At 51.2% G+C, this 27204-nt stretch overlaps 2 protein-coding genes across 2 annotated transcripts in view; one reads left to right on the forward strand and one right to left on the reverse strand.

Annotated features, from left to right (window-relative positions):
• Nucleotides 1-27204, reverse strand: part of LOC122367027 (vacuolar protein sorting-associated protein 13-like) — a 59370-nt gene that overhangs the window by 17411 nt on the left and 14755 nt on the right. The window contains exons 2-12 of the mRNA XM_043339779.1: nt 17760-17906; nt 14937-15145; nt 14419-14556; nt 10774-10896; nt 8238-8414; nt 7341-7475; nt 5774-5938; nt 4992-5149; nt 4236-4353; nt 3665-3886; nt 3105-3329 (exon numbers count right to left, since the gene is read on the reverse strand). Coding sequence (XP_043195714.1) covers nt 3105-3329; nt 3665-3886; nt 4236-4353; nt 4992-5149; nt 5774-5938; nt 7341-7475; nt 8238-8414; nt 10774-10896; nt 14419-14556; nt 14937-15145; nt 17760-17906 — 1817 coding nt within the window. The remainder of the gene's footprint in view (nt 1-3104; nt 3330-3664; nt 3887-4235; nt 4354-4991; nt 5150-5773; nt 5939-7340; nt 7476-8237; nt 8415-10773; nt 10897-14418; nt 14557-14936; nt 15146-17759; nt 17907-27204) is intronic.
• LOC122367018 lies at nt 18298-20392 on the forward strand. The gene is made up of 2 exons (XM_043339760.1): nt 18298-19679; nt 20301-20392. Exons 1-2 carry the CDS (start codon nt 18536-18538, stop codon nt 20381-20383), a joined length of 1227 nt encoding a protein of 408 aa, XP_043195695.1. The 5' UTR covers nt 18298-18535; the 3' UTR covers nt 20384-20392.

The following is a 27204-nucleotide window of genomic DNA, read 5'->3' on the forward strand; positions in this document are numbered from 1 at the left end:
CATAATAGCACAGCGCTGGGATCCTTTCGTAAAAGAACAGAAAAGTAAAATTGATATTGGTTGTGTTGACGGAAATAAATACATGCCTCGTCGAGTGAATTGCAAGAAACTTCAGAGAAACTATCGCGAAATTATTAACGTCTGCACCGCTTATATGACTGGTTTTCAATCATTGATCATGCTAAATATGTGGCTAGCCGCAAATGGAAGCCAACTACTGCCGTAATAGCCGTGATAGTAGCCAAAATATCTCTTTCATAATAAACGCTACATGCTATATACCCGTATCATGTGTTTTGGAGGGAGGCATGCGTATGAAATCGCGACGATGGCAACATAGAAATCGATTCAGTAGCTATTATTTGCCACACCAGTCGTATCAAGCTTTGTGTATAAGCATTTAGGGGCCATGAATCACAGAAAAGGCTTGAGACTAACGATCTCTGTTAAAAGGATGGACCGTTTAAATGTTATTCCAGTTATAGCCATAACATCAGCTACATACTAACTGACGAAATAATAGTTTAAATGTCGATGATGATTTATCTGGGCACCATTTAGTCATCCGTCACCACATGCACGCGGCACGCCCGACCAAAACATCCACTGACGGTCGATCCACCAGAAGGCGCAGTTGAACTCTCCGAAGGCACTGATCCCAAAGGGTAAAACACAGATAACATATCACCGTGGGCTGAACATCAAGAGAATCATGAACGCCATGAAGCCCAACATTATCCAGAGAGTGCGCCATCGAAACTACCAGGCTGTGTGTGTAAAAGGTGACCAGAAAATATGACAACCACCACCAAGATTTAACCAGATATAAATGCAACCAAATCGCATGCGAGTCACCATGCGATGATAGAAAGGGTGTCCACTCATTTTCGCTGTGGTTCATAGTCCCTAGAAAAACGCCACAGACAGTTCAGCTTTGACCTGCTCTACAGAAATGCCACAGTCAGTCTGCGTACCCAGAAACCTCCACCGAACAAAAATATAATAAGGATCTCATCAGCTCAAAATAAAAAAGGTGCACAGTCAACATCAGAGTCTGTCCCGGCACACATCCGTTCACCGCCGCTTCACTTACATGAAACTCATCTATGCAATTCTGAAAACAGCGCACAGTCCGTCAGGGGGACCTGGAGGGGGTAGTGGTGCCACACCAGGGTCTGAGGGCGAGCTCGTACCACGGACGGCCGCGCCTCGGGTCGCGGTCTCTGCGGGTGTGGGGCGCCACAACACAGCACGTCTAGCAACAGGTCGACTTTACGTGGGAGGGCGGAGAGCAGTGCCGGCAGCGGCTGCCACTTCTCCGGCAGCCGGCGCGTCAACTGGTTGGTGAAGGTCATGACGGGTCATGGTAGGTTACAGTTCACAGTAGGTCACTGGTTACGGTAGGTTAGAGGCATCAAAAGCCTCAGCGTCACTCGGTTAGTCACAAGTCACTGCAGATCACGTCATCACAGGCCAAAGGCCTCAGAGCAGTTACTGCACCATCTAGTTATTCACAAGTCACCACAACTCAGAGACAGAGTCCTTGACCCTATTAGTGACAGGGTCCTGGTTAAGATCAGATGAATATCTTATTGGAATTGGAGTCAGGTCAGCGACACAACATCCTGCTGGACCTCCCAGTGACGGTCAGCGTCCTTATCAGATGTGCTGGAGGGACAGGGCTAGCTGCCAACGGTTACCAAAGCCTGTATCTAGCCTTCCATCGACTGGCAAAGGGCAGGAGATATGAGCGAAAACGAGTAAAAAGCAACTCAGATCGGTGCGTATGCATACCTACACGGATAAGAGGGAAAGAGCGTGAATCCTATAAATGTAGTAGAATCAAGCCGAGTAGTCACAAAGAAGCCACTACGTCGAAAGATCAGCGTGCCCTGAATGGCCAGCTAAGCACGGCAAGCCGCGTGACATCCGGCAGTCTACGGCGAACGACACCTTCCCGCGCCGTGGCTCAGTTCATGATCAGCTACTGCCCGGCCATAGACGTCCTCTGACCCGACCGGTCTGCGGAGCTACTGGTCACCAACACACCACGGCACCGGCCTGTCTCTGCTGTCAAGCCGGAGAAACATACCGAAATACACGGAGACACACAGACGAAGCACACAGGACGGGACGCCGTAACTGCACGGAGGCGGTCGGCGCTGAGCGGCTTCACACACAGAGAACACGACACACGGACAGACAGACAGACGAGGTATCAAACGAACTACCGAGCTGCTACCGACGTCGCGTCTCACCGTCCCACCGAACAGTGACACCATGGAGAGAGTGGAGGCCCAGCGCTGTAACGACAGGCACCCAGCGCGGGCACGCCCAGCGGGCGGTCAGGCGCCGTAGGACCCGATATTAACGACGTGGAGTTCAACAAACAGTCTGATGGCAAGCCGGCTAACTCTGACTGGCTAACCAAGAGGCAGTAAAGTGACGCGACGAATCGTGGCAGAACTGGAATTGCTCACTTACATCCAGTTAACATGCCAGTGAAAAGAAGGTGCTATTCATGGAAAATATTTATAAAAATGCATATTGCATGTTGCCACCCGTAAACACATGCAAGCTGAATGATTCCAGCGGCTGAATGATTGGCATACAGTGTTTTCTGCATCAATGCAATGAAGTAAATGGAAAAGGTTAGTAACTCAGCAGACCTGTCACTACCTTCATGGAATTAAGCTCCTTCTGATCGGCCCTCTTTTCTTGTCGTATTTTACCGTGACGCTGGAAATAGAGCAATACATTACACTTCAACGCGAGAACCCACAAACCAAGAATGGTAGGCAAAACAAGACAGCGACGAGGACGACGTGATCAGCATCACATTCAGCTGCATCCTTGGTTACAGGTTCGCGATCCTAAGCACATGTGCAAGAATCAAAGGGAGTTCAGATATAGCTGCGCGATCGTAACCACCATATAAAGACACCGTGACACACAAATACGATACGAATAATCATCAACCATGAACACATCCAACGACGCGGCACGATGCCAATCAATGACACGCGATACAAGGACTGAATATCACGAACCAATACACGTTCCTGCCGCATCCAGTCGTCCATTGGACGCCCAGTCTACCATACCTTATAGGTGAGCATTTTGCCGGTCCGGTTGACCATCCAGAAGGGCGCGTAGAGCGCCAGCTGGAGCGACCCGTCCACCGAGCGAGTGTGTACGCCCAGACTGAGGTCCGCCTGGTGGTCGCCGTCGGCGGAGATGAAGCTCCACACACTCAGCCCGTCCCGTCCGTCGGTCGGCTCCTCCAGTAGGTGGTTACACGCCCAGCGCCGGTCCAGGTAGCTGGAGAGCTGAGAGTGGGAAGACCAGGTTAGGCGGTGATAGATACTGCACACCTGGGGTCAGACAATGATACGTGCTAGGCAGCTGAGGTGAGGCAGCAATACCTACCGAACAGTCGGGAAGTAGGTAAGACGGTGATACATGCTGTCTGACACCACTGACTTTCTCTCCGCAATAGCTACCCAAAACATTTCTGCCGAAATCACATATCCACCAGTGACGGACCACCACTCACCTAAACATCATCCCCCTCAGCTAAACATTCCCTCTCTCAGTCGAGTTTTCTCCTACACAGCCTCACACCATCTTTCCATCGCATCCCTCTCCCCACCTCCATCCTAACCTGCAGTGTGACCCGTTCGCCGGCCTGGGCGGTGGACATCTGGCAGGACCCGCCGGGCGGCAGGACCACGGCCTCCAGGTCTCCCGGCCGCAGGTAGGTCACCTCGACAGGCAGCAGGTTACTGAGCACCGCCGGTGGCCGCAGGTGGATCCGATACGAGCGGGAAGTCAGCGTCTTGGCGCGTGACGCCTCGAAAAACACCGGCTTCATCTCACCGTGACACTGTGCGAGATGTACAGAGTTAGACATCGTATCTGACACTAAGACATCGAAGGTAAGATATTCTGAAAGGGGTGGATGGACATCCATTTTATCGAAAGTTGATGGCAATGTGCCCAGACTCTCAAGCATGAACGGCAAACAAGGAGTCCTCCGCAGTTAGCCTTCGCTCCTGCCTGGCCTGTCGGCAAGAACGCTCTCAAACACAACCAGTGACTCCCATTCCTCAATGACTCCAGCCCGCCACTAACTCCGATAAATTTCAAGCCAAAACCCGTGACTCTGGCCAGGCTCTTTGATGATTCCCTACAATCCCTAGAAAACAGCCTTGATGCTACGAATCCCCACTGACCAGCATACAGAACGGATGTCCTTCCTTGCCCTTCTTGCTGTCACACTTGAGTGTGCGGGTGACCTCGGGCGTGTTCTGCAGCTCTCGCCAGACGAACGGCTGAACGGATACGGTGTACCTGGACGGCAGGGGGCAGGGGAGGGACGGTGAGACAGCGCTACTCCGTCGGACAGGCGGAGTGTGTGACAATAGGCGAGCAGGATGGGCAGGTGTGCAGGAAAACACAGAAGGGGGATCGCACCAGGACCCAATCTTATAAAATGCCGTACTATTCTATTCACGGCGTTTGGTAACATTTACAGTGATACGAGTGCTGACAAAGGGATATCCGAGTCAACGAAATGATTCTTTAGACCGTCAACATACGATGTACTGAAATGCGTGAAAACCATATTGCATTTGATAGCCGTTGTCTGCATCTGAACTTCAGCCAGTGCTGCCATATCCATTCCACGGTGTTCATAAGATTGAGCTATGTGGTCGCCCCAACAGCCTCAGCAGAAAGGAAACTGAGACGAATTCTGAAACTTTCTCGAATGAGGGTTTATGGCTTCGTTGGACAGCTTTGGTCAAATCTATTGTGGACACCTTTGCATATTAACGAGTAATTTTACTATTATCAGCTCCTGCGTTGTTCTACTTTTAGGGCGAACGCTTCAGCTTATGAACCTCATCAAGCGAGTATCAGCTCCTTCCATGAGTCAGTCGCCGACCTTATGAATGTCTCCCACAGCTCAGTCCTATTCTCGTCCTCACCCTTCGACTCCGAAGAAGATCTCGGCGGTGTTTGAGTAGACGGCGGCGAGCGGCAGTGCCAGCATGCCGTGCGGCTCGGCCACGCCGACACAGTGCAGCTCATTGCCGCCGCTGTTCATGTAGTAGACCTTCACCGGTACGGACTGGTGGTTCTCCACCTGGGGATGAATAAAGGACGGTCAGTGACTCCCGCCGCTGTTCATGTAGTAGACCTTCACGGGCACCGACTGGTGGTTCTCCACCTGTGGATGAATACAGGATGGTCATTGGTCAGCAACTCCCGCCGCTGTTCATGTAGTAGACCTTCACGGGCACCGATTGGTTGTTCTCCACCTGTGGATGAATACAGGACGGTCAGTGACTCCCGCCGCTGCTCATGTAGTAGACCTTCACCAGCACCGACTGGTGGTTCTCCACCTAGGAATACACGTAAGAAGGCGCGTTGTCAGACGGACATCTTCAACAGGTCACCGATCAGTACATGAGCAGCGCAGGGTGGCGAGTGAGGACTGGCAGCACAAACAGGACACCGCTTTTCAGCAGCGGATTAAATGACATGTAAATAAAACGGTAGGGTGAGTCAGGACTGATAATAGCCAAGCACCGCCTTTCAGCAGCTAACAAGCAATAACAACGGTCTCCCATACGGGAGGTAGACGCTGGACAGTTATCACTGACCTATGGCCATCAGTTGCCATTCACCATCCCTTCCCGGACCAGCAGTCAGCCAGCCACTGCTCCTACCTTTCCCTGACCGCCAGACAGTCCATCAGTGCACCCACCTGCACACAGCTGCGTATGGTGACGATCTTGGAGTCAAAGTGGGCGCGGATGTCCGCCAGCAGACCGCGCGAGTCTCCGCCGTCACCTCGGCGCGGCGACACGCGGAAGAAACGACTCTCGGCGCGCGTCACAGGGATGTCAGCCGTCCAGTCCAGCGCCGGCACCTAAGGTCAGCGCAGGTCAGGTCAGGTCGCTGAGATTAGGTCGGGGAAGGTATGTCACTGACAACCCAGTCCAGTGCCGGCACCTGAGGTCGGGGCACGTCAGGTCACTGACACAATTCGGGATCTGATGTCAGGGAGGATATCAGGTCACTGAAAGTCCGGCCTATCGGCGGGACACGAGATCAGGTCAGAGCATTCACATTTTGACATTTTCACGACCTGAGGTCAGGCTAGAGCAGGTCAGTGACACTGCGCCGAAACCTAAGGTCAGGACGGTACAGGTCACTGATAGTTCAGTCCATCACTGGGACCTGCCAGAACAGGGCAAGTAACTGATATTACCCCGAGCCAGGGTAGGTCCGGTCACTGACATTGTGCCGGAATCTGAGGTCACAGCTGGGTAGGTAACTAAATGTCAGTCGTCCAATACAACACGAGGACCGATGGACGATGGAGCTCCAAAGTTAGTCACGTTATGGACTGAGCATTATCATGACGACACCTGCCTACACTCAACATTGCAATAAGGACGAGCCAGAAACCTAGCACAACACCTAGCCTGCTCATTAGTATACCACCTGAGTTCGGAAGTAAATTGGGATTTCAGGTGGCGCCGATTTCGATTAAGATGTCAATCAGCGCGCATATTCGGCACCTAGTTACTCTGGAATGCTTTTCCGTGGTTGGCGAATGAAATAACAGCAGTCGATGACAATTATGAACCACGCCGTATAACCGGCTGGCACGATACATCGTCGCTCCGAAACTTTGAAAACAGTACTTTACTTGCACCTCACCATTCATTAAATGGCAATATAAAAACGCATGATGAATAGGCTGGAACCACAAGCAGACTGATTCTGAATAATTGGTCGGACATAACATTGAAATAACACATCGGCTAAGTAAAAGTTTGAATAAATCAATCAATAATTGATATGTAGTTGTTCAGTCTTACAAAATCGCTTCGATAAGAACAGCACGCTCCTTCAACTGACTTTCACACGAGATTTTCTCGACTTAATTATGACCGGGAATTGCCCCTCCATGATTGCCGTTAACTCATATCTGACTTATCTGACTTTGCCCTATACAATGATTCTCTTTAACTGATCCTACCCCAACCAGCTACTCTTTTTGACCATCCCTGACCGGACCAGCGTGTACACCTGACTTCAACAACTCGACCAGTGCGACACTCTTCAACTAACTCAAGCAGCGACGCTCTGACTGGCCTCGACCCGACCAGCGTCCCCCCCCCCCCCGATTGACCCTAACCCGACCAGCGCGACACTCTCCAACTAACTCAACCAGCGTCTCTCTCCCTCTGACTGACCTCGACCCGCCCAGCGTCTCCCCCTGACTGACCTTGACCTGGCCAGCGTCTCTCCCTCTGACTGACCTTGACGCGGACGGTCTTGGTGTCGGCGGCGGCGGTGGAGGAGGCCGCCCGCTGTACGGAGGCCAGGTCACGGGCCATGAGGGGCACCTCGGCTCCCTCGTCCAGCACCACCTCCTCTATATCAGAGCCGTGCACCTGGACGGAGAGAAACCCGCGGTCATACACAGACACACACGAACAAATATAAGTGCACACAAACCCATGAGGAGCACCTCGGCGCCTTCTTCCAGTACCATATCCTCCACATCAGAGCCGTGAACCTGGACGGACGCACAGCGGCCGGGGATTACACAGGTCAGAAACAGAACCACACTGACATAACAAGACACTGACTGACAAGAGACTACAATGACATAAAATACAAGACTGTAAAACCAAAGGCAGCTCGGTCACAAACTCACTAACAACTTTGAAAAGGCCACGTACCAAGGACAGACTGACTCCTGGTAACTAACGTGTAACGTAACAACAAAAATTGGGCCCTTTGTAAAAAGGCCTTGGTGAGAGTGGGCCCTGGACCCAGTCTCACCAAGTGCGGTAAACTCAATTTTGGGGTAGTTTTTTATAGTTAAGTAGTGGGGTAGTTGGGGAGTTTACCCCAAACTGAGCTTACCGCACATAGTGAAATTAGGCCCGGGGCCCAATTTATTCACTGAGGATTAAATTTACTCACAATTTATTCACTGAGCCTATTTTATTCACTGAGGCCTCACTAACCGTGTACTCTCCGTTGGTAAGCAGTGAAGCACCACCACCCGCTGGTCCAGCTGGTAGTGTACTCTGGTAGGGAGTACACTGGTAGTGTACTAACCGTGTACTCTCCGTTGGTGAGTACCACCACCCGCTGGTCCAGCTGGTAGTGTACTCTGGTAGGGAGTGCACTGGTAGTGTACTAACCGTGTACTCTCCGTTGGTGAGCACCACCACCCGCTGGTCCAGCTGGTTCCGGATCAGGAAGTGGGCGTCAGTCTCGTCAGCCACCGGAGCGGTCAGCTCCAGAGCGTTGGCCAACGACTCCTGCAGGTCGGTCAGCACGTCCAGACACGTCCTGGTCACCGTCACCTCCAGCGGGTCCTGCAACACGTACAGAGTGTTCTCACTAGTGGTGTCAACCGGAACTTGGACCTTTGGAATTCTGTAGCAAGAGAGTTCTCATATACGCCCGGGCAAGTCCTAATCACTGTCACCCTCAGTGGGACGAAGAGAAAACTAGCAAGTATGTACAGTATTGTGCATCGTGACTGTACAGCACGTTCTCATAGAGTTCAGAGCATTGCCAATTACAAGGGTCTTGCAACGCCGTACTGAATCCATAAAAAAAAAACAAAGCGCGAAAGTCACGCGATTAACTACGGACTAGCATGTAATTCACTTCCCCCAATGAAGATGGAGTTCAGTGATGATAAAGAGCGCGATGTCGCACATGTTGTTATAACAAAACGTGGAAGTAGACGCCATGCCTCAGTTGCTGACGCAGCAATATGGGTTTGGAAAAGCACCGAGAAACACTTGTATGTTTTACATCGTCATCGCATCATTCAGCCGTCATCAGCGACCCCCACGACAACCCGCACATCTGTACACTAACCGTCGCAGAGAACCACCCTTACGGCATTACCTGACAAAGGGCACAAGTGTTCCTCAGGGTGCAGACAGACACCATGGCCACATTTGTCACATTACGTGCCATTTCTACACTTGTCTATAGGGTTGATCGGGGATGGGAGTGACCCACGTCAGCACCAGCTGTCGATGTCACACGAATGAAGAACCTGGCACGCCCTTTCCAACGCCAGAGTACGGCACAATACAAAAATAATTGTCCGATACCAATGGAACAGGGAACGGGTAGGGACAGCTCACAGCTTCAGGTAGCATTCGCATTTAGTAGAAATAATAGCAAAGATAATGACATCAATAGTACTCACTATACTTATATAATAAGGGGAAAATAATAATCCACTTATCACTAACATCTACCTTTATAAAATATAAGTAACAGAACCAGTATGCACAGCATAACACAGCTCATTCAATTATGACAATCACGTGAAGTACCAGCGCTTTGTGTAAAAACGGCCGTTCCGGTGGCATGACTTCCCTCCATCAATACTCTAACCTTTGCAGGCAGGCTATTGGGTAATGGGTAAAGCTCGCCACGCAAGAAAAGCGCCCATTACATTACAGCGAACACGAGCGGAGTCTAAATCGGTCCGGCGGAAATGAACGGCCCGAGCCAGAGGTCCGACGAGGGATTTCACCGACTAAAGAGTGCCACAGCTGAGCGTGGTGACATTCAGTAGCGCTTAATAAGTCAGTTACTTCAACTGTGATTCAATCTAGCCCCTAGAAGGTCATGTATGAGGTGGCAACCCGTGACTATTTACAACGACAAATAGGCTATTTGAAATAGTACTGTTCATATACACGCCAGGACGTCGTTTTTGCACTCAACGATTTCCAATTTCCAGTTTTTTTTTTTTTAAATAAAGGTTTCGTTTGTTGCCTTGCTAAGTACCACACATTCTGATAGCTACAAAGAATTCAGCTTGGCACCAATAAATACCGCAATATCCTAAAATATATCGACATCTCTAATATCTTCTAACGTAGCCCTCCCTCCAAAAGTATCCTGCATTTCATAGAAAGAAGTTGACGACCAGAGGGCAAAAAAAAAAAAAAAACGCCACGAAATCAATTGCAGAAATAAATATACTAAACATAGTCGAACGAACTGCGGTTACTGAGGGTGCAGCCGGCCATTAGCACCAACGCTCGTTCCGGGCGCGTGCCAGGGGCCTGTGCCGGTGCGGGGCACTGTTACACGCGGTCGGGTCACGGACCGCTTACAGGCGATTAACTACGTGCGGTGGACAGACGGACGGGGTGAACCGTCCCCCTCCCCTACAAAGGTCGAACAAGAGAGTTTGTCTGTACTTCGTCTACAGAACTCAACAGATGGAGCTGGGAGATCCGGCAACTCACAACTGTAATGGATTTGGCGGAGATAGAGATAAACAACACACGAGTGTTTTCCTGTCATGGGGTTTTCTAATATGGCTGTTGATCAGGCGGACTAACCTGATTGCTGAAGTCACTTCTGGACTGATTTAACCCACCTTGGTGTTGACGAGAATGACAAACTGCGTCAACCCACCTTGGTGCTGACGTGAATGACACACTGCGTTAACCCACCTTGGTGCTGACGTACATGACAAACTGCGTAAGCCGTAAACCCACCTTAGTGCTGACGTGAATGACAAACTGCGTCAACCCACCTTGGTGCTCACGTGAATGACACACTGCGTTAACCCTCCTTGGTGCTGACGTGAATGACAAACTGCGTTAGTTAACCCACCTTGGTGCAGACGTGAATGACAAACTGCGTCCACCCACCTTGTGCTGACGTGAATGACAAACTGCGTTAACCCACCTTAGTGCTGACGTGAATGCTGAGCACGGGCGGCTGAAAGTTGACCAGCTCGGCGACGTCGGAGCTGACCGAAGCCGGGGACAGGGGCGACGTGATCTCCGTGTGATCCTCGTTCTTCTCCACCTGCCTCACACGCCACGGGACGCATAAAGGTCACCAGAGGGTCAGAGGTCGCATAAGGGGTTACAACTGGATCGGGTTACAAAGAGTCATACGTGAGTCAGAAAGCATATAGCGACCGGTCATCTATGTATCAACTAAAAGTAGCATAACTAAGGTCTAAGGGTCATCAGTGTGTCAAAGGTCATATATCGGTCATCGGTATCGCGGAGGTCATATAACGATAATCGATGAGTCTTAGAACCCACAAAAAAGATCATGGGCCAAAAAGAGGTCCGAGAAGATACTAGGAGAGAGAAAACAGCCAGACACAGGGAGGGAAGGAATGACAGAGACGTACGTAGAGACAGAGAGGTAGAGAGAAGTACGTAAGATATATCGACACCTTTTTTAAACCCCACATCTGCTCTCCCGTGAATTTCCGGGAGGCACGAAAGATCTCCTTTTAAAAGTGTCCAATCGTCCGATCCTGATCAAATATGTGTGTTCGTAGGCCTGTTCTGGTATTGCTTTATCTGCCAAGACAGACAAACTTGAGAAAAATCGAGTGATTGTACCTTTTTTGAAGGTCTCTAACCAACTTGTCTGAAATTCACCGGAGAACAAATGTGAGGTTTAAAAAAGGTGTCGATATTTCTTCGGTAGGACATAGAGAGAAGGATGAAGACAAGGGTGATATTCGAGGTCAGCTGTTTCATTATATCAGTTTCTCAGGTCCTAGACTAAACAATGTTAAGATCCACCAGAACATAAGTACAGAGTCACTTTATATTACCAGTAGCTCTAATTTAGCATGCAGAGAAAATAGGTGGACACTTCGTCACCCGATCTAAAGCGAATCAACACCACCGCCGCACAGTGATGCAAATGGGGTTCACGAGTGGCCATAAATACCCAAAAGTCAAGTTTACCAAATCGAGTTAATTGCGATATGGCCGAGTAGGCAAATGTTTGGGGCATCTGAAATCACATGGTGTTCATGTTTTTGTCAAAACCGGCCTCGTGTATTATCGTCAGAAGTCGTGACATTTTCTAGGTCGTAAAATGACGGTCAGACACTCGCAAGTTCAAACGCCGCTGGTTTGCGTTCATTTCGTACAAATTGAAAAAAATATGCATGGGAATGATCCCCAAAGCCTTCTGCTTCTAATGCCGGGTCACAAAAAGCCGTATCTCATTCGCTTTGGCGGTAATCTGACTATTTATCATCATGTTGCAATCGCAGTTTTTTACTAAGAAAAAAATGCTTTCGTTTCACCTACAGCACTTAACACAGTGTGTGCCCGTTAGTCCACCATACCATAGCCTTCCCTAATCATTTCTGAGTCGCATCGTGAAAGAATTAAGGTGCTAGCACAGGGCTGACCGGCGCTACAGAGGTTTTTGTCCGGGCGGTCGGGCGCCGCAGTGGGCGCGCAGTGGGCGGGTGGGTGCCGTCGCGCGGCGTCCGGGCGGCGCGGCGGCGCGGCCACCCGGGCCGCCCGCTGCGCCACGGCACCCGACCGTGCCGGACGAAAACTTCTGTAGCGCCGGTCAGCCCTGTGCTAGCGCCTTAATTCTATCACTATGCGACTCAGAAATGATTAGGGAATGCTATGATATGGTGCACTAACGGGCACACACTGTGTGAAGTGCTGTAGGTGAATTGAAAGCAAATATTTTTGGTAAAAAACTGCGGTTGCAACATGATTACAAATAGTTAGCTCACCGCCAAACCAAAATAGATACGGCTTTTTATGACGTGGCATTAGAAGCAGCAGGTTTCGGGGATCATTTTCATGTATAATTTTTGCAGTTTGTGTGACATGAACGCACGCCAGCGGCACTTGAATTTCAAGTACCTGACAGTCATTTTACGACATCGAAAATGTCTCGACTTCTGACAATCATACACGAGGCCGGCTTTGACAAAAACATTAAAATCATACTTTTTCAGACACCCCAAACATTTGCCTGACTGACCATATTACGAATTATTCGATTAAGTGAACTTGAATTTTGGGCCTTTTTCGTATTTATGGCCACTCGTGAACCCCATTTGCATCACTGTGCGCCGTTCCATAACAGCCACCGCCGGTGACCAGGCAGCTAATCGAGCGTCTAATCCACCACACATTGCACCAATAGCGCGTCGGGAGCCATAATAAGGCCCTGACCAGGTGCCACACAGCCCCGCACCGCCGGTTGCCACGACAAGACAACACCGTGGCGGCGACAGAGAACGGTCGATGGCACCACCGTGACGACGCTTCACGCCCGGTGGTGCGTGGGACAAGTCCCAGCGGCATTGGCACTGCACGTGTGTGTATGGGAGGGTAATGAAGGTCGGGTGTAGTCTCTAGGTAAAGCGTTAGAAAGAATCGCTGACCTTTGACGGCAGGGTCTACCAGATGAATTAATGATTTTCAGAGCTAGGAATGTTGTACGCTGAATCACAAGCATTGTAGCTATATGACAGTGACAAGGTAAATATGTTTCAATCAAGCTTGCAAAGACCATTTAGTCAGAAAATTGCCAGTTTTCATTGCATTGCAGGGACGTTACCGCTTAAGTGTGCAACGTTTCCAGGAACACGTACCATCGAACAAGTCGGTGTTATTTCACGGTGCAACTTCGGCAGGGATGGGACTAATTTTACTGTTCGTATGTGAGACTGCTGACTGGGAAATTACTTGTAAAACAATACTGTATGTATGCTCATCGAAAATGTGAGAATACTCGCATCACCTTTCATAATTCTATCCGAAATAAAACTGTTTGCTATCGATTCCACGCAGAGTCAACCGACTTATACGAAGCACCCCAGTACAGTGTCTAGTTTAGCGTCCTAAGTTGGTGCGCATAATTACTTGTAACATTGTCGCCACTCCATTTACGACACAATGCTAATACTATTAACTGTTTGTCGTAGTTCATACAACAGGTAATGTTTATATGCATTCGAAGTTCACCCGTCAGTTAACTGCCCTAGCTTGCAACTTACGAGCACATACTGATGGCAGTCTATACAACAGCTCAAAACGATAGTTCGTCATAAAGATATGCTGTTTAAGTAGACGATATCATACAGCACCCATATAAAGGGCTAACATCACAGAGCTGTTGGCGAGACTATCAGTACAAAACGGCTCATAAAGAGACACGGAATGCACAGCACCGCCAGTCCGGAAGGTGCAGCAGCACCATTCTATGCCACTTCCCTAAACGACTAGCACACTCAGCCCCAACGATACTGCAGTGCAGCAGCCTCATACAAAGGTAGCGGCAGCATAAAATACCCGAGCCACTTATCTATAATTTACAAACGTCATGTCTAGTACAACCGAAGAGCAATCGTGGAAATGAAGTGTAGTACACGTACGCACGGACACTTTACCGACCCTATTGATCCAGTACCGGCGCCTTGGCGGAACGGACACCAGACCAGACCAGACCAGACCAGACCAGACCAGACCGGACCAGACCAGACCAGACCAGACCACACCGGAGCTGACGAGGCCAGGCCCGGCTGAAAGCAGAACCCACCTTCATGTGTAGCTCCCACGGAGAGAAGGAGACCATGCCGGCGTCCCGGCGCTCCACGCACTCGATGATGGGCTCCCAGGCGGCCAGCAGACTGTTGTAGTAGGCCAGCTCCAGCTTTAGGGAGGACTCGACCAGCAGCTGAGAATCGGCGGACACAGGGTCACGACACGTGAGGCGGGCGCTTTGGAGGCGGAGTGGTTTGCTGCTATGGGTCATTTCCACGTTAAACATTACACATCAAATCTTACCCATGCGTACAATTTTTAATACGATTTCCATAGAGATTCCATGCAATGGACGGACAATCTTATATGACACTAAGAAACTAATCTAAGAAGAATACCGATGAGATTTCGATGGACTTTAAGAAATTCCAAGACCAAAGATCGCACTCATCAATCTGCAATCTTAAAAGTAAACGCTTTATCACATAATCTTGGCGAAAGAGCACACAACTCCTTCATGTGAGACAAGCTGGGCGGCTCGCTCCTACCAGTCACCTCTCCGCCAGCACGCACCTTGGCGCTCCAGTCCTTGACCTGGGCCTCGAAGGAGGCATCGAGCAGCACGAGCGGCACGTTACGCGCGCCCACCACCTGTTCCACGGTGACACTCAGCGAGCGCATCTTGAAGATGAGTTCCTCGCGGTGGGCCTGCCTGGCCGCGCCGGTCGCCACCGCCGCCGGCGCCACCGAGTCGTCCTGCTGCATCGCCTCATCGGCTGTCTCTGTGGAAGGTTAGAATGGAGACGGGGTCACCCACAGCGATAGCAAGTTATGCGTCAGCGTACGCCACGCATGCATACGAAAAGGTAGGATTGGAAGTGGCCGATTTCGCTGAACTTCGCCACTCTCATAGTTCAATTGTAGGGGAACTTTAAGTTTCAGTGTCATAGCCCAGAGGTTCAGAATCTTCAGTTGAGAAATATGAATGACTCAACATTCAACAATGTTTCTGTACCGAAGAAAGCCTAAAGTCATCCTAGATTGATGCGCCGCACCAAACATGAGAAATCAATTTCGATTCCAGACACAACCAGACACAACCGCCTGAAATAGTGGAAGGTTGGTAAATTATCACTAATAGGACGTATCGAATTTACCGCAAAACATCTTTCACGGAAAGCATTAGGGGGTAACAGACGCTGTCTCCCAACAATTATTCTTATCATCACTGAGTACCGAACTAAGTCAAATGAGGAACTGAATGGATTTCTAACTTAATCTAGCTGCGCGCATGAGCGCTCACACAGACAGACACCTGATTAATTTATCAGTGCAGACTGGTTCCGCAAAGCAGGTCCGTGCACAAGCCACAGCTGACAACTGTGATCAAGCGGCCCGCCGATTTAGACTCTCCCGTACTGACATAACCGCTGGAGGTCGCCCCTACCGGTTTGACCATGAGCGTACGCACCTCAGCACTGGAGAAAGCGGCACAGCATTGGCAGCACCGTTCTTCTCCAGAGGAGCCAGACAAGATCGGGTACGAACTAGCCACCACAGGATTGTCAGGCGTGCGGCTAGGACACGGAAGTTAGATCCGCATTTTCTTGCTTGAATACCGGGGACAAATTAGATCCGCATTTCCTTTCTTGCATACCAAAGGGTGGGTGAAAATAATAGCAAGACTGCTTTGCCACATTCGATACCTAAGCTGAAATGTTAGCTGAACAAACATCCATACCTACCTGTATGCTGCTCATTCAAAACCGATATTATTCTCTAGCATCCGGTTAATTTAACAGATGGAAGACGTAATGCTATTACAGGAATTTCGATACCACAGGCCAGCATCTCTTCCGTGTCGTGTATGTGACAGAGGCCGACGTCCAACCGGAGCTGTATCCTATATCCGGGCCGTTGATTGACACTGTCCAACGCAGCGAACCTTGCAGAAACGGTATTTGTCTAATAACGCAGCAGTCAGCACCAGCGAGATGACTGAGATGCAATGCCCGGATAAGAAAGCAAGCATTGATGGATTAATGAAAAGCAACTACATATATTCAGCATCCGGGAGCATTGTAGCTTGACGACGTTGAACAGATTCTTCAGTCGTCGGAAACATCGGCCTCTCCATCCCGTTCCACACGTCAGGAGATACTCTGAGGCTTAAAATCCAGGAGGGACTGTCTCCCGCTGTTAAATAGGCCGAGTTTCACCAGTTGTATGGAATATTATTTGGACAGACATGGATATAATGAATGGAGCACCGGAACCATCTGTCTTCAGCTGAGCAGGTCACTGAGTAGGCTACAGCCGTTATTCGTTGCTGGTACAGAAAAAAGTAGGTTGTATACAAACGATGTAGGCCTGCAGTGCATAATGAACGGTATGATTATATGCATAGTGTATCGGGTACCGTAAACGTTTTCTCTCGGACCGGTCAATGATGGCCGTGCCCCCAGCCACCGACCCCGGCGGGCCGTCCCAAATGACCACCACATGAACCCGGTGATCAGACCGGTTCACCACGTCAACGTGCTCAGTCCACCGCACTCGGGCGGGCCCGTGCCACAAGTGGACAGACCGGTAGCTGCGTTCAAGGAGCGCCCAAAGCTCGGTCACCAGGTCGCAGCCTACATCTCCAGCTGCCACCGGTCCACGACCTGGTGCAAGTCTTTTCAGAAATATTGACCGACTCGCAGTACGTTTACTGGACACGGTATCTACGACAAGGGGTCAGTTAAAAAGTCACATAATTTTTAACGAAAAAATCGAGATACAGCCAACGCCGTATAAGCAAATGCACCTCTTAAGGTGGCCATCCACTGGTTAGGCCGAGCATTTTACGCGTAATCGTCATGTGCCTTGTGTGCACTGAAAAGTTGAAGCATTTCAATTTGTGAGAGAATAAAATATTATCGAGTTGTCAGCGCGTAACTCGGTGTCCGACAATCGCCGAATATTCAGCTGACTGCGCTTCATCGCGCATTCGGCGCTGAACTGCATCCATCCATACTCTATGTTAAATTCTGCACGTACTCAATCAGTGGACGGCGGGCTTTAGTTATACATACAGTTATACATGGCCAGTGAGTTAGGAGCTAAAATGGCGGACGTTAGTATGACAAACCAGGCAGGCTGGCAGATGCCAGAATGACCGCATCAAGCTAATAAAAATTGAGCCGCCATCGGCTGGGATACCTGAACAGTGACCTCCCACCAATCTCGACTGGCGAACACGGAACTACTCATGCGGTTAACCACTGCGCTGGTAATGTTTGGGGTCAGATTTCCATTAACGGACACTTGGACAAAAATGGTTAATCAACCACACTGACTCATTAGGCGGCAGAAAACTGCCTGTGAATTCTGACGGTAGGAAGTGGAACTCACCGGGCTGCAGGAACCAGAAGTTGAAGCTGTGCACGTCGCGCGTGTCCCACAGCTCGGTCCAGGCCGGCTGGGTGGTGGCCGGGTCCTCGGGTCGCGGCGGCGCGCTCGTCAGGCCGGAACTGATGGACGTCAGCAGGTGGATGGCCGCTGGGGACGGGGATACGTCACACGTCAGCTGATGTCGCTGGGACGTCAGGCCAGAGCTGATGGACGTCAGCAGGTGAATGGCCGCCGCGGACGGGGCATACGTGATACTTGAACTGATGATGCTGGGACATTAGGCCAGATCTGATGGAGGTGGATGGCCATCGCATATGGTATATACGTCAGACATGCTGATGTTGCTGAAAAGTGACTGACATCAGCTGGTAAAAGCAGACTGCATATCTGTTTAGGGAATCCTATGGCGAGCCAGAACTTGTAATGCACCCCACAACTTGATAAAAGGAAAATTTGCAACTATCAAAAGTTGTTACGGAATTTAGTGAACGCTTCTCTTGGCAGCGATTCAACGACTATTTTTTAGCAGTGCTTTAGTGTTTCGACGGTCGTCGACGTGGCCTGAGAAATGTGATGTGGTGCGCAGGAATCGTCTGATTCAATATATACGCATTGAAATGGCTTGAGCCACGTGTCTCCAGGTCTGTGTCGGAGATTTTTCGGATTTATTTGAGAGTTGAGAGTTGAGTCAAGTTGAATTGTCAACATTTTGGTGCCGAAACTGCCCGGGAATATTTACTGAGTTGTTCTTTCCCGTTTCCAGTCTGATATCGAGTATGGCGGAGATAGAGCGCTTGAAGCGTTCGAGGAACGCCGCCCGAGGGTGGCTGAATCGTGCAGGCGAGTCCCTGAGCGCCGCGCTGACAAGCAAAGATGCAAAGCAAAGTGACGCACAGACAAGCAAAGATGTGGATCTTTTTGAACTGGAAACCATGCTTGCTCTCTTTGATAGGAGGATGTGTAACTTTGAAGCCGCGCAGGCGGCTCTTGAGTCGGAACAATCTGAGGAGGACACCCTGTCCGACCAGTCTTCAGGGTCGTTGGACCAGTTGATCATGTTGAGAGCGAGGGCCATGAAACTGCTGGCAGTCCACCAAGCAGCACCAGCTTCTGGTGCTGGGATCCGAGGTGAGACCCCCAAGCTACCGAGGTTGGACCTGCCCCGTTTCTCTGGAAAACCCCAAGATTGGCCTGCATTTTGGGAGGCGTTTTGTGTCGCAGTACATGATTCGAAGTTAGCAGATGTCACAAAGCTCACCTATCTGAGAACGTTGCTGGATGGTGAGGCGAAGAGATGCGTGGAGGGGCTCGCATTGAGTAGCGAGAGTTACAAGATAACATGTGATCTTCTGCAAGAGCGGTTTGGACGCAAGGATTTAATAATATTTTCTCATGTGCAAGCTCTCCTCAACCTTGATCCTATTCCTTTGGACAAGCTCCGTGACCTAGTAGATATCCTCCTCATCCACATCAGAAGCCTGGAAGCCCTCGGCATTACAGGAGAGTCCTATGGTGTCCTTCTAAATCCTATCATCCTTTCCCGACTACCCAATGCTGTCCGCCTGGAGTGGGCCCGTGAAGCCGAAGAGAAGGAGGCTGATCTTGATCATCTCATCGGGTTCCTGACGAGGGAGGTGGAGCGGCGAGGTCGCTCTGGTGTCTACGTGGGACTGGCTGGTGCTGGAGCATCATCTTCATCTTCACGAGCCAGTGGTGCCGGCGCTTCTTCACGGGCTGGTGGTGCCGGAGTCTCCGCTCGGGCTGGCAGTGCCGGCGGTTCTTCATCTTCGAGAGGTGGGGGCAGCCACCCTGCTGTCACTAGCCGGCGCTCGTCTGTGTACACGGAGGCGCGGGGCACCGGCCCTGGTCTACCCTCCGGGGCAGCTCTGCACTCATCTGAGCTTAAGTGCTCTTTCTGCGGTAAGGGACATGTCTCTGAGAGATGTAGAGTGTTCCAGCGTCTGAATCTCCGTCAGAGATTTCAGAAGCTTCGTGAGTTGTACGCATGCTTCTCATGCCTTGAGGTGGGCCATCGGGCCACTGATTGTGGTAGGATGTGTGATCGTTGTGGAGGTAACCATCACCCATTGTTGTGCATGGGTAAGAGTGTCGGAGTGCCATCCCGTGTAGAGGTAGGTGGTGTGGAGAGGGAGCAGACAGCTGCTCTGCCTCAGTCTGACTCTAGTCAGACTCAGAGTCTCAGTGTGGTGGCTGATGCAGCCCCGGAGGGAGGGCCCCAGGGGGGGGGGTGGAGGTGCGTCACTGTCATGTGATGGAGCTAAGAAGTGTTCTGTGCTCCCTGTAGCAAGGGTGCTGGTGCAGGGTCACGGGGGGAGTCTTGTTGAGGCCAACCTTCTGTTGGATTCTGGCTCAGACACTACTTACGTGAGCAGTGCGCTTGTGCGCAAGGTGCAGCCGCGTTGGTGTGGCTCCACGGAGGTGGGGTATGCAGTGTTCGGAGGAGGAAAGGTTCCCAGAGCCACCCGTGACGTGTATGAGCTGAGTGTGAGTGGTTCACATGGTTCTGTATCTGCCCCTCAGAACCTCAGAGCTGTGGCGGTTCCAGCCATATGTGCCCCCCTCGCGCGTCCACTTCTGCCGGCCTCTGTTCTGGATCAGCTTGATGGTGTAGTCCTGGCTGATCCGCTAGAGAGTGAGAGTCTGCACATCGACATTCTGGTCGGTGTTGATCAGTTCTGGCAACTGGTAAGTGGGGAGACGCGAGTACTGCGAGAGGGTATGGTGGCTCAGAGAACTGTGTTCGGCTGGGTGCTGAGCGGTCAGGTGAGTGGCGTAGATGACCACAAGGGTGGATGTCAGCTCCTGTGTCTGGGTGACATACATGAGTCGGCGCTGCGCCGTCTGTGGTCACTGGAGGGAGTAGGTGTGACGGATGTGGCCACTGGTGATGAGTCTGATGTGATGACCACGTTCGAGTCCACTGTGGAACGATCAGCTGATGGTCGTTATGTGGTGAAACTGCCATGGAAGGAGGGTGCAGTTGACCTGTTGCAGGATAACCGAGCTAGTGCTGAGAAGCGGCTGACTGGTCTGGGACGTAAGCTGGAGCGGGACCCTGACCTGCGTGCCTGTTATGATGGTGCCCTGTGTGAGATGGAGGGGGCTGGGGTGATTACAGAGGTGCCTGTAGAGGAGCTGGTAACCCAGAACCCTACATTTTACCTGCCCCACCGTCCGGTAGTCAAGGAGAGCAGCACCTCTACTAAAGTCCGCCCAGTGTTCGATGCGTCCGCTCGTGGGCCTAATGGTGTCTCTTTGAACGATTGCTTGGAGGTGGGACCCTGCCTCCTGCCTAACCTGCTGGAGGTTCTCCTGCGTTTCAGGCGTTGGCCGTTCGCAGTGACCGCTGACATCACGAAAGCCTTTCTGCAGGTCGGTCTGAGTGTCGAGGATCAAAACACCCACCGTTTCCTGTGGGACTGTGACGGTCGTGTGCGTGTGATGAAGTCACAGAGGGTCATTTTTGGTGTCAGTAGTTCTCCCTTCCTCCTAAGTGCTACGATTAGACATCATTTGTCTCTGTACCCTGATTCTCCTGCCATTCGTGAGATGCGTGAGAATTTCTATGTGGATGACCTGTTGTCGGGTGCCGACAGCGAGAGTGAGGCCTCCGCGCTGCTCTCAGAGGCTCAGCGTGTGATGAGAGATGCCCACATGATGTTGACCAAGTGTCGCTCTAACAGCCCCCTGTTGTTCGACAAGGCGCAGGGTGTGTTTGGTGAGAGTGAGCATGTGAAGGTGCTCGGTGTGATCTGGAACCCGACTGATGACCTGTTCGCATTCCAGGGCGTGTCACTGCCTGACGACATTGTTCCCACAAAACGTGTCGTTCTCAGCTTTGTCGCACGCATGTTCGATCCCCTTGGATTCATCAGCCCGTTTGTGATGACTCTGAAATCTCTCTTCCAAGAGCTGTGGCAGCTGGGGTTGCACTGGGATGACCCGCTGCCGGAGTCCTGTCGTGAGACGTTCGCCAGATGGCTGAGTGGACTGGCGGTGCTGAAGGAGCTGCGTGTGCCGCGCCACTACTCGCCGAGCGCGTGGAGGGACGGCCACGGCGCTGAGCTTCTGGCATTCAGCGATGCATCGCCCAAAGGGTATGGAGCTACCGTTTACATCCGTGTCCCTTTGGAGGATGGGTCATTTCATGTGTCGCTGGTGATGGCAAAGAGCCGTGTGGCGCCTGTTAAGAAGCTTAGTCTTCCTAGGCTAGAGCTTCTTGGCTGCCTGATCGGGGCCCGCCTGGTCGTGTTCGTGAGGAGTGCGCTCCGTCTCTCGCACAGTACTCCGTGCCTCTGTTGGACTGATTCAATGGTAGCACTGGGTTGGATCAGGGCCGATCCACGTAAGTGGAAGGAGTTTGTGGCCAACAGAGTGACTGAAATTCAGAGTCTGACGGATCCTGAACGGTGGCAGCACTGTCCGGGGGAGTGTAACCCGGCTGACCTCACCACACGCGGGGTGTCTGCTGAGGAGCTTGTGAGGTCAGAGCTGTGGCTCAGTGGGCCATCTTGGCTGTCACACTGTCACACACCTGACGTGAACCAGTCTGTCTTGGTGCAGCACGATTTGTCCGGCGTCTCTGTGAGTTCTCCCGGAGGTGACGTGTGCCCCCGTGCAGGTGACGTGTGCCCCCGTGGAGGTGACGTGTGTTCCCTTGGTGGTGATGTGTACAGAGCTGGTGGTGATGTGAGCACGCCTGTGTGCTCACCAGGCGGTACCGTGCGCACGCCTGTGTGCTCGCCTGGCTGTGCTGTGTGCACGCCTGTGTGCTCGCCTGGTGGTGCTGTGTGCTCGTCCGGCGGTGCGGCGTGCTCGCCTGGCGGGGCTGTGCGCACTCCCGGCGCAGCCGTGTGCTCGCCTGGCGGTGCTGTGTGCTCGCCTGGCGGTGCTGTGTGCTCGTCCGGCGGTGCGGCGTGCTCGCCTGGCGGGGCTGTGCGCACTCCCGTGTGCTCGCCTGGCTGGGCTGTGTGCTCACCCGGCGCTGCCGTGTGCTCGCCCGGTGCTACCTTGTGCACACCGGACGGAGCTGTGTGTTCGTTTGACGAGAAGGTGTCTGATCCTATTACTGAGGAGATGGTTGAAGTAGAGTCCTTCTGTTTGGTGACTTCACAGTTTGAGGAAGTATTTCCTGTTGAACGCTGGGGTAAGATGTCCAAGGCTGTCCGTGTGGCGGGCTGGGTCCGTCGATTTATACGGAACTGTCGTGTCCCAGCTGACAGGTGCAGTCTTCCTGATCTGACGACTCTCGAGCTAGCTGACGCGAGGCTCGATCTGCTGCGACAGGAGCAGCGGAAGGCGTTTTCTGGAGAATGGAGCGCGTTGGAGAAGCGCCAGTCGCTGCCGAAGGGCTCGCGCCTGATCGGTCTCGACCCGTTTATCGCTGACGATAGACTTCTCAGAGTGAGGGGTCGGCTGGAGTTCTCTGACTTGATGTACGAGGAGAAGCACCCGATTCTGCTGCCAAAATGTCACTTGGCTGTGCTTTTGGCAAGAGAGCAGCATGTTCTTCTGAAACATGCGGGTGTCTCAACGATGATGACTTCGCTCAGAGGAGCGTATTGGATCTTGGGCTTGCGCTGCATCGCCAAGGGTGTGAAGCGCGGCTGTGTCAGCTGCCTTCGTCACGATTCTCGACCGTTCAACGAGGAGGCGGCGCCTCTGCCGGGCTGCAGAGTGACTCAGTCCCCTCCATTCACAGTGACTGGTGTTGATTTTGGTGGTCCCCTGTTCAGCGTCGATTTTCCACGGAAGAAGTTTTACGTGTGCCTGTTCACGTGTGCTGTCACGCGTGCCGTTCACCTTGAAATGACTGACGCCCTGTCGTTACCGGCATTCATGCTAGCACTCAGGCGTTTTTCAGCCAGGCGCGGTCTACCAAGGATCATGTACTCTGACAACGCACCTACTTTCAGGGGAGCTGATAAGCAGCTGCAGCGTGTCTACAGTCATCTGGCGCCTGAGTGGCGCTTCATTGTACCGCATTCGCCGTGGTGGGGCGGATGGTGGGAACGGCTCATCCGTTCCGTGAAAGTGGGCCTGCGCAAGTCGCTTGGGTCACGCTGTCTGTCACGGGATGAGCTGGAGACTGTGTTGTTAGAAGTTGAGTGTTGTGTTAACTCCCGTCCATTGACGTTTGTTGGTGATGGACTGGACTCGAGCCCCCCGATCACCCCGGCGCACTTTCTGACGGGCAGAGGGACCGGGTTCTCCTCGCGGGTGGTGGAGGACCCTGCCTGTGTGAATGCGAAGGCGCTGACTGAGAGAGCTCGTGTGTGTGAGAAGCGTCTGGCTAGATTTTGGTCTGTCTGGTACAAGGAGTATGTCAGGACCCTGCCGCCTTCTGTCAGAAGGTTCAGGCCTCAAGGTAAGCTATCCGAGGGCTCCATGGTCATGCTGCAGGAGGATAACGTGCCGCGCATGAGGTGGGTACATGGCGTCGTCACGAGACTGATCACCGGCCGAGACGGAAAAGTGAGGTCGGCAGAAGTCCGGACTCCGTCTGGTCTAAAAACCCGTCCCATCCAGAGGCTTTTTGACCTCGACCCGCTGTCCTCTGAGCCGTGAACCGCTCACATTCGTCGGCGGTGTTAGACCGCAGTGTTCGTCAGCAGTGTTAATTTGTTTTTCTCTCGTCTGCGATTACAGGCAAGGTAGTGTTGGGCGCCGACTGTAGATGTCGCTCTGAGCAGTGAGGCGGCGTGCAGAGGACGCGCTGAGTTGACAGTTGCGTGTGGTGGCTCGCAGAGTGCAGGGTGCAAGTGGCCCTGGTGATGTGACAAGTTTGATGTCGTTTGCATCGAGGTTGGCGTTTGTTTGTTTGAAGAGTGGTGAATCGATTTACGTTTGCGTTTGTAGACTGATGCGTTTGACTCAGATTCTCTGTCTGAATCTGTCTGAATTGAATTAAGTGATGCAGTCTTGTTCGCTGTGAACTATGGATCTGTCGTTGTAAGATCGGTTCCGTACCTGTGTGAAACGCGCCCTCTGAAGTTCGCATTTCAGGGGGGAGGATGTTACGGAATTTAGTGAACGCTTCTCTTGGCAGCGATTCAACGACTATTTTTTAGCAGTGGTTTAGTGTTTCGACGGTCGTCGACGTGGCCTGAGAAATGTGATGTGGTGCGCAGGAATCGTCTGATTCAATATATACGCATTGAAATGGCTTGAGCCACGTGTCTCCAGGTCTGTGTCGGAGATTTTTCGGATTTATTTGAGAGTTGAGAGTTGAGTCAAGTTGAATTGTCAACAAAAGTCTTACAAATGACGCAGATTTAAAACACGGCCCGTCATCTTGCTAACAACGGGTTTTAGTGATAACCAATAACCATGATAACTATTGCTTAGTGTCATCGTGGGCTACATAGTACATACCTATCCCGACGGCACTTATTTCACATATAAATGTGTGTATGCCAGGTATTACTGCATATGTAGTTCATACCGAAATCGCACTTAGCTTCCTGAGTTCCAGTGTGCAAAGTCTAGGTAAAATTCCACGACAAAACCAGAACGGTTATATCCAGTGGGGTGCGGCCCACAAATGAGACCGCACAGTAATAATTCAGTCACACATGGGGCGAATGTCGGGGTTAACTCTAGTTGAATATGTTGGAAACTGTGACCCCCATAGTTTCGCCCCGCAGATTGATACAAATAATTTAACGAGCACAATGGGCTTGTCACACTGCATGTTGTTCCAACTGAATCGGTCAAACGTAATGCTAAATCATCACACCATGGCACTAATGAATCATGGCAGTGAAAACGTGACAATGTCAATGTTGCAGCATTGTTATCAAAAAGAGTGTACCTTAAAGCAAAGCAAGGTAACATATTAAAAAAGACCTTAGCCTAGTGGACAGAACGCTCCACAATACTAGATTGCGTGGAAGTCTGAAAGACGGTAAATGGCTGGACTGATATCCTTATATAATTTTTAGGTATAGGTATGAATGCCCTACGCATCTAAAGTTTCTTTCTTGGTGACGAGAGTTTCTGATTGTAACAAAAACCAATACCTCACCTTTTCCTCATATCTAAAACAGTACAAAAAAGGTATCGACCAAACCTTCATTACGTTAAGAACGGGAAAAACGTAATGCGTTGTTGGTGGAAAGTAATCACCACGGTAGGGTCTAGGATGCGTTATTGCGTTATAATACCAAGGTAAGGCATAGCGTATTATGACTTGTATGTCCCACTTACGTGTTCGAAAGTTTCTGCAACATACACATGTGACGGGTTTACAAACATTTCACGCTTATGTATTTGTCACTACAGTGAACAAACATTGAGAATAGAAACTCTGCGGAAATATGCCGAGATTATCGGTAAGATAATACAGTGTCAACATTGGCCGCAATACGCGGCTTACAAGCGCGTGCTACTCTAAAATGTTTTGTCGCCAGTGCCAGTAGAGAGCGGCGGGGACCAGTATCTACGCCAGCGGTCAGTGGTCGAACCCGGTCAGACCACCGCCCTGGTAGCGAGGCCCCTTACTTTCCGAGTTCTATTGGTGGTTTTTCTTGTTCGTTAATATTGGCGGCTAGCCTCGGCACACTTGCTACTAACGTTTTGATGCAAAGCTTGTTCCCAGAGATGGAGCCGAGTGTCTTCAATGAATATAATGTCAATATCATGTGTTCAATTTTGATACAAAAAGGCACGATAACTGCGAGCCGAGGATTTGGAAACACACTTTTCGACGACGTTGAAAAGTTGTAAAATTAATCAACCACGACACACATCACAGACTTTCACTAACCAAAAACTGGGATGCCTAGGACTTGCTCTATTGAAATGACCATGATCCTACGCACCAATGTAGGACTTTATCCCATTCTGTCGGTCGGACTCGTGATGGTATGATCCGCGGCTTAGAGACAATCCTCAGCTGATTCCTACTCGTCGGCATGTGCAGCATGAGCCGCACGAAATGCTCAATACCGCACGTACGTCGCCGTATGACCCACAGAACGTTCAAACAATATGAATAATCTCCGAGTTTAGTACTGCAGTGTAGCGTTCGGCATGTTGCAATAACGGAACCACCGGTACGACAGCATGCAACAACAGCTGGACATGACACGCTGCCGGAACAAGACCGGAACAGAACCAGGCAGTGTCTTCCCTGGAATGATGAGGTGGACTCCAAGGAGGCCAACAGGCCGCCTCACGTTCAGCGACCTAAACAAACCGCTAAAGACAAGTCGAGGCGGCCCTGCATTGATGTCGCATCGAACGGTGCTTTGTATAGAGAAGGCACTGAACTGAAAACCCACGTAAACTGAGCTGAACAGGTCCGCATCTGAGAATCATCAGACGCCATGGAATGGACTGCAGAAGCGTTCCGTCCACCGTGCACTGAGCCAGCGGTACCGCCACAAAAGTGGACTACACTGCTTCAGTTAGTGCCACTGCA

The sequence above is a fragment of the Amphibalanus amphitrite genome, unplaced genomic scaffold (assembly GCF_019059575.1).
Source record: "Amphibalanus amphitrite isolate SeventyFive unplaced genomic scaffold, NRLGWU_Aamphi_draft 000845F_arrow, whole genome shotgun sequence".
Lineage (NCBI taxonomy): Eukaryota > Metazoa > Arthropoda > Thecostraca > Balanomorpha > Balanidae > Amphibalanus > Amphibalanus amphitrite.

What these genes read in the sequence shown, in the direction of transcription:
- LOC122367018 (XM_043339760.1), top strand. Translation starts at nt 18,536, where the DNA reads ATGGCGGAGATAGAGCGCTTGAAGCGTTCGAGGAACGCCGCCCGAGGG. An exon ending in GCTTAAGTGCTCTTTCTGCG is followed by an intron (nt 19,680 to 20,300) that starts GTAAGGGACATG and finishes TCTGCCCCTCAG; the next exon opens with AACCTCAGAGCTGTGGCGGT.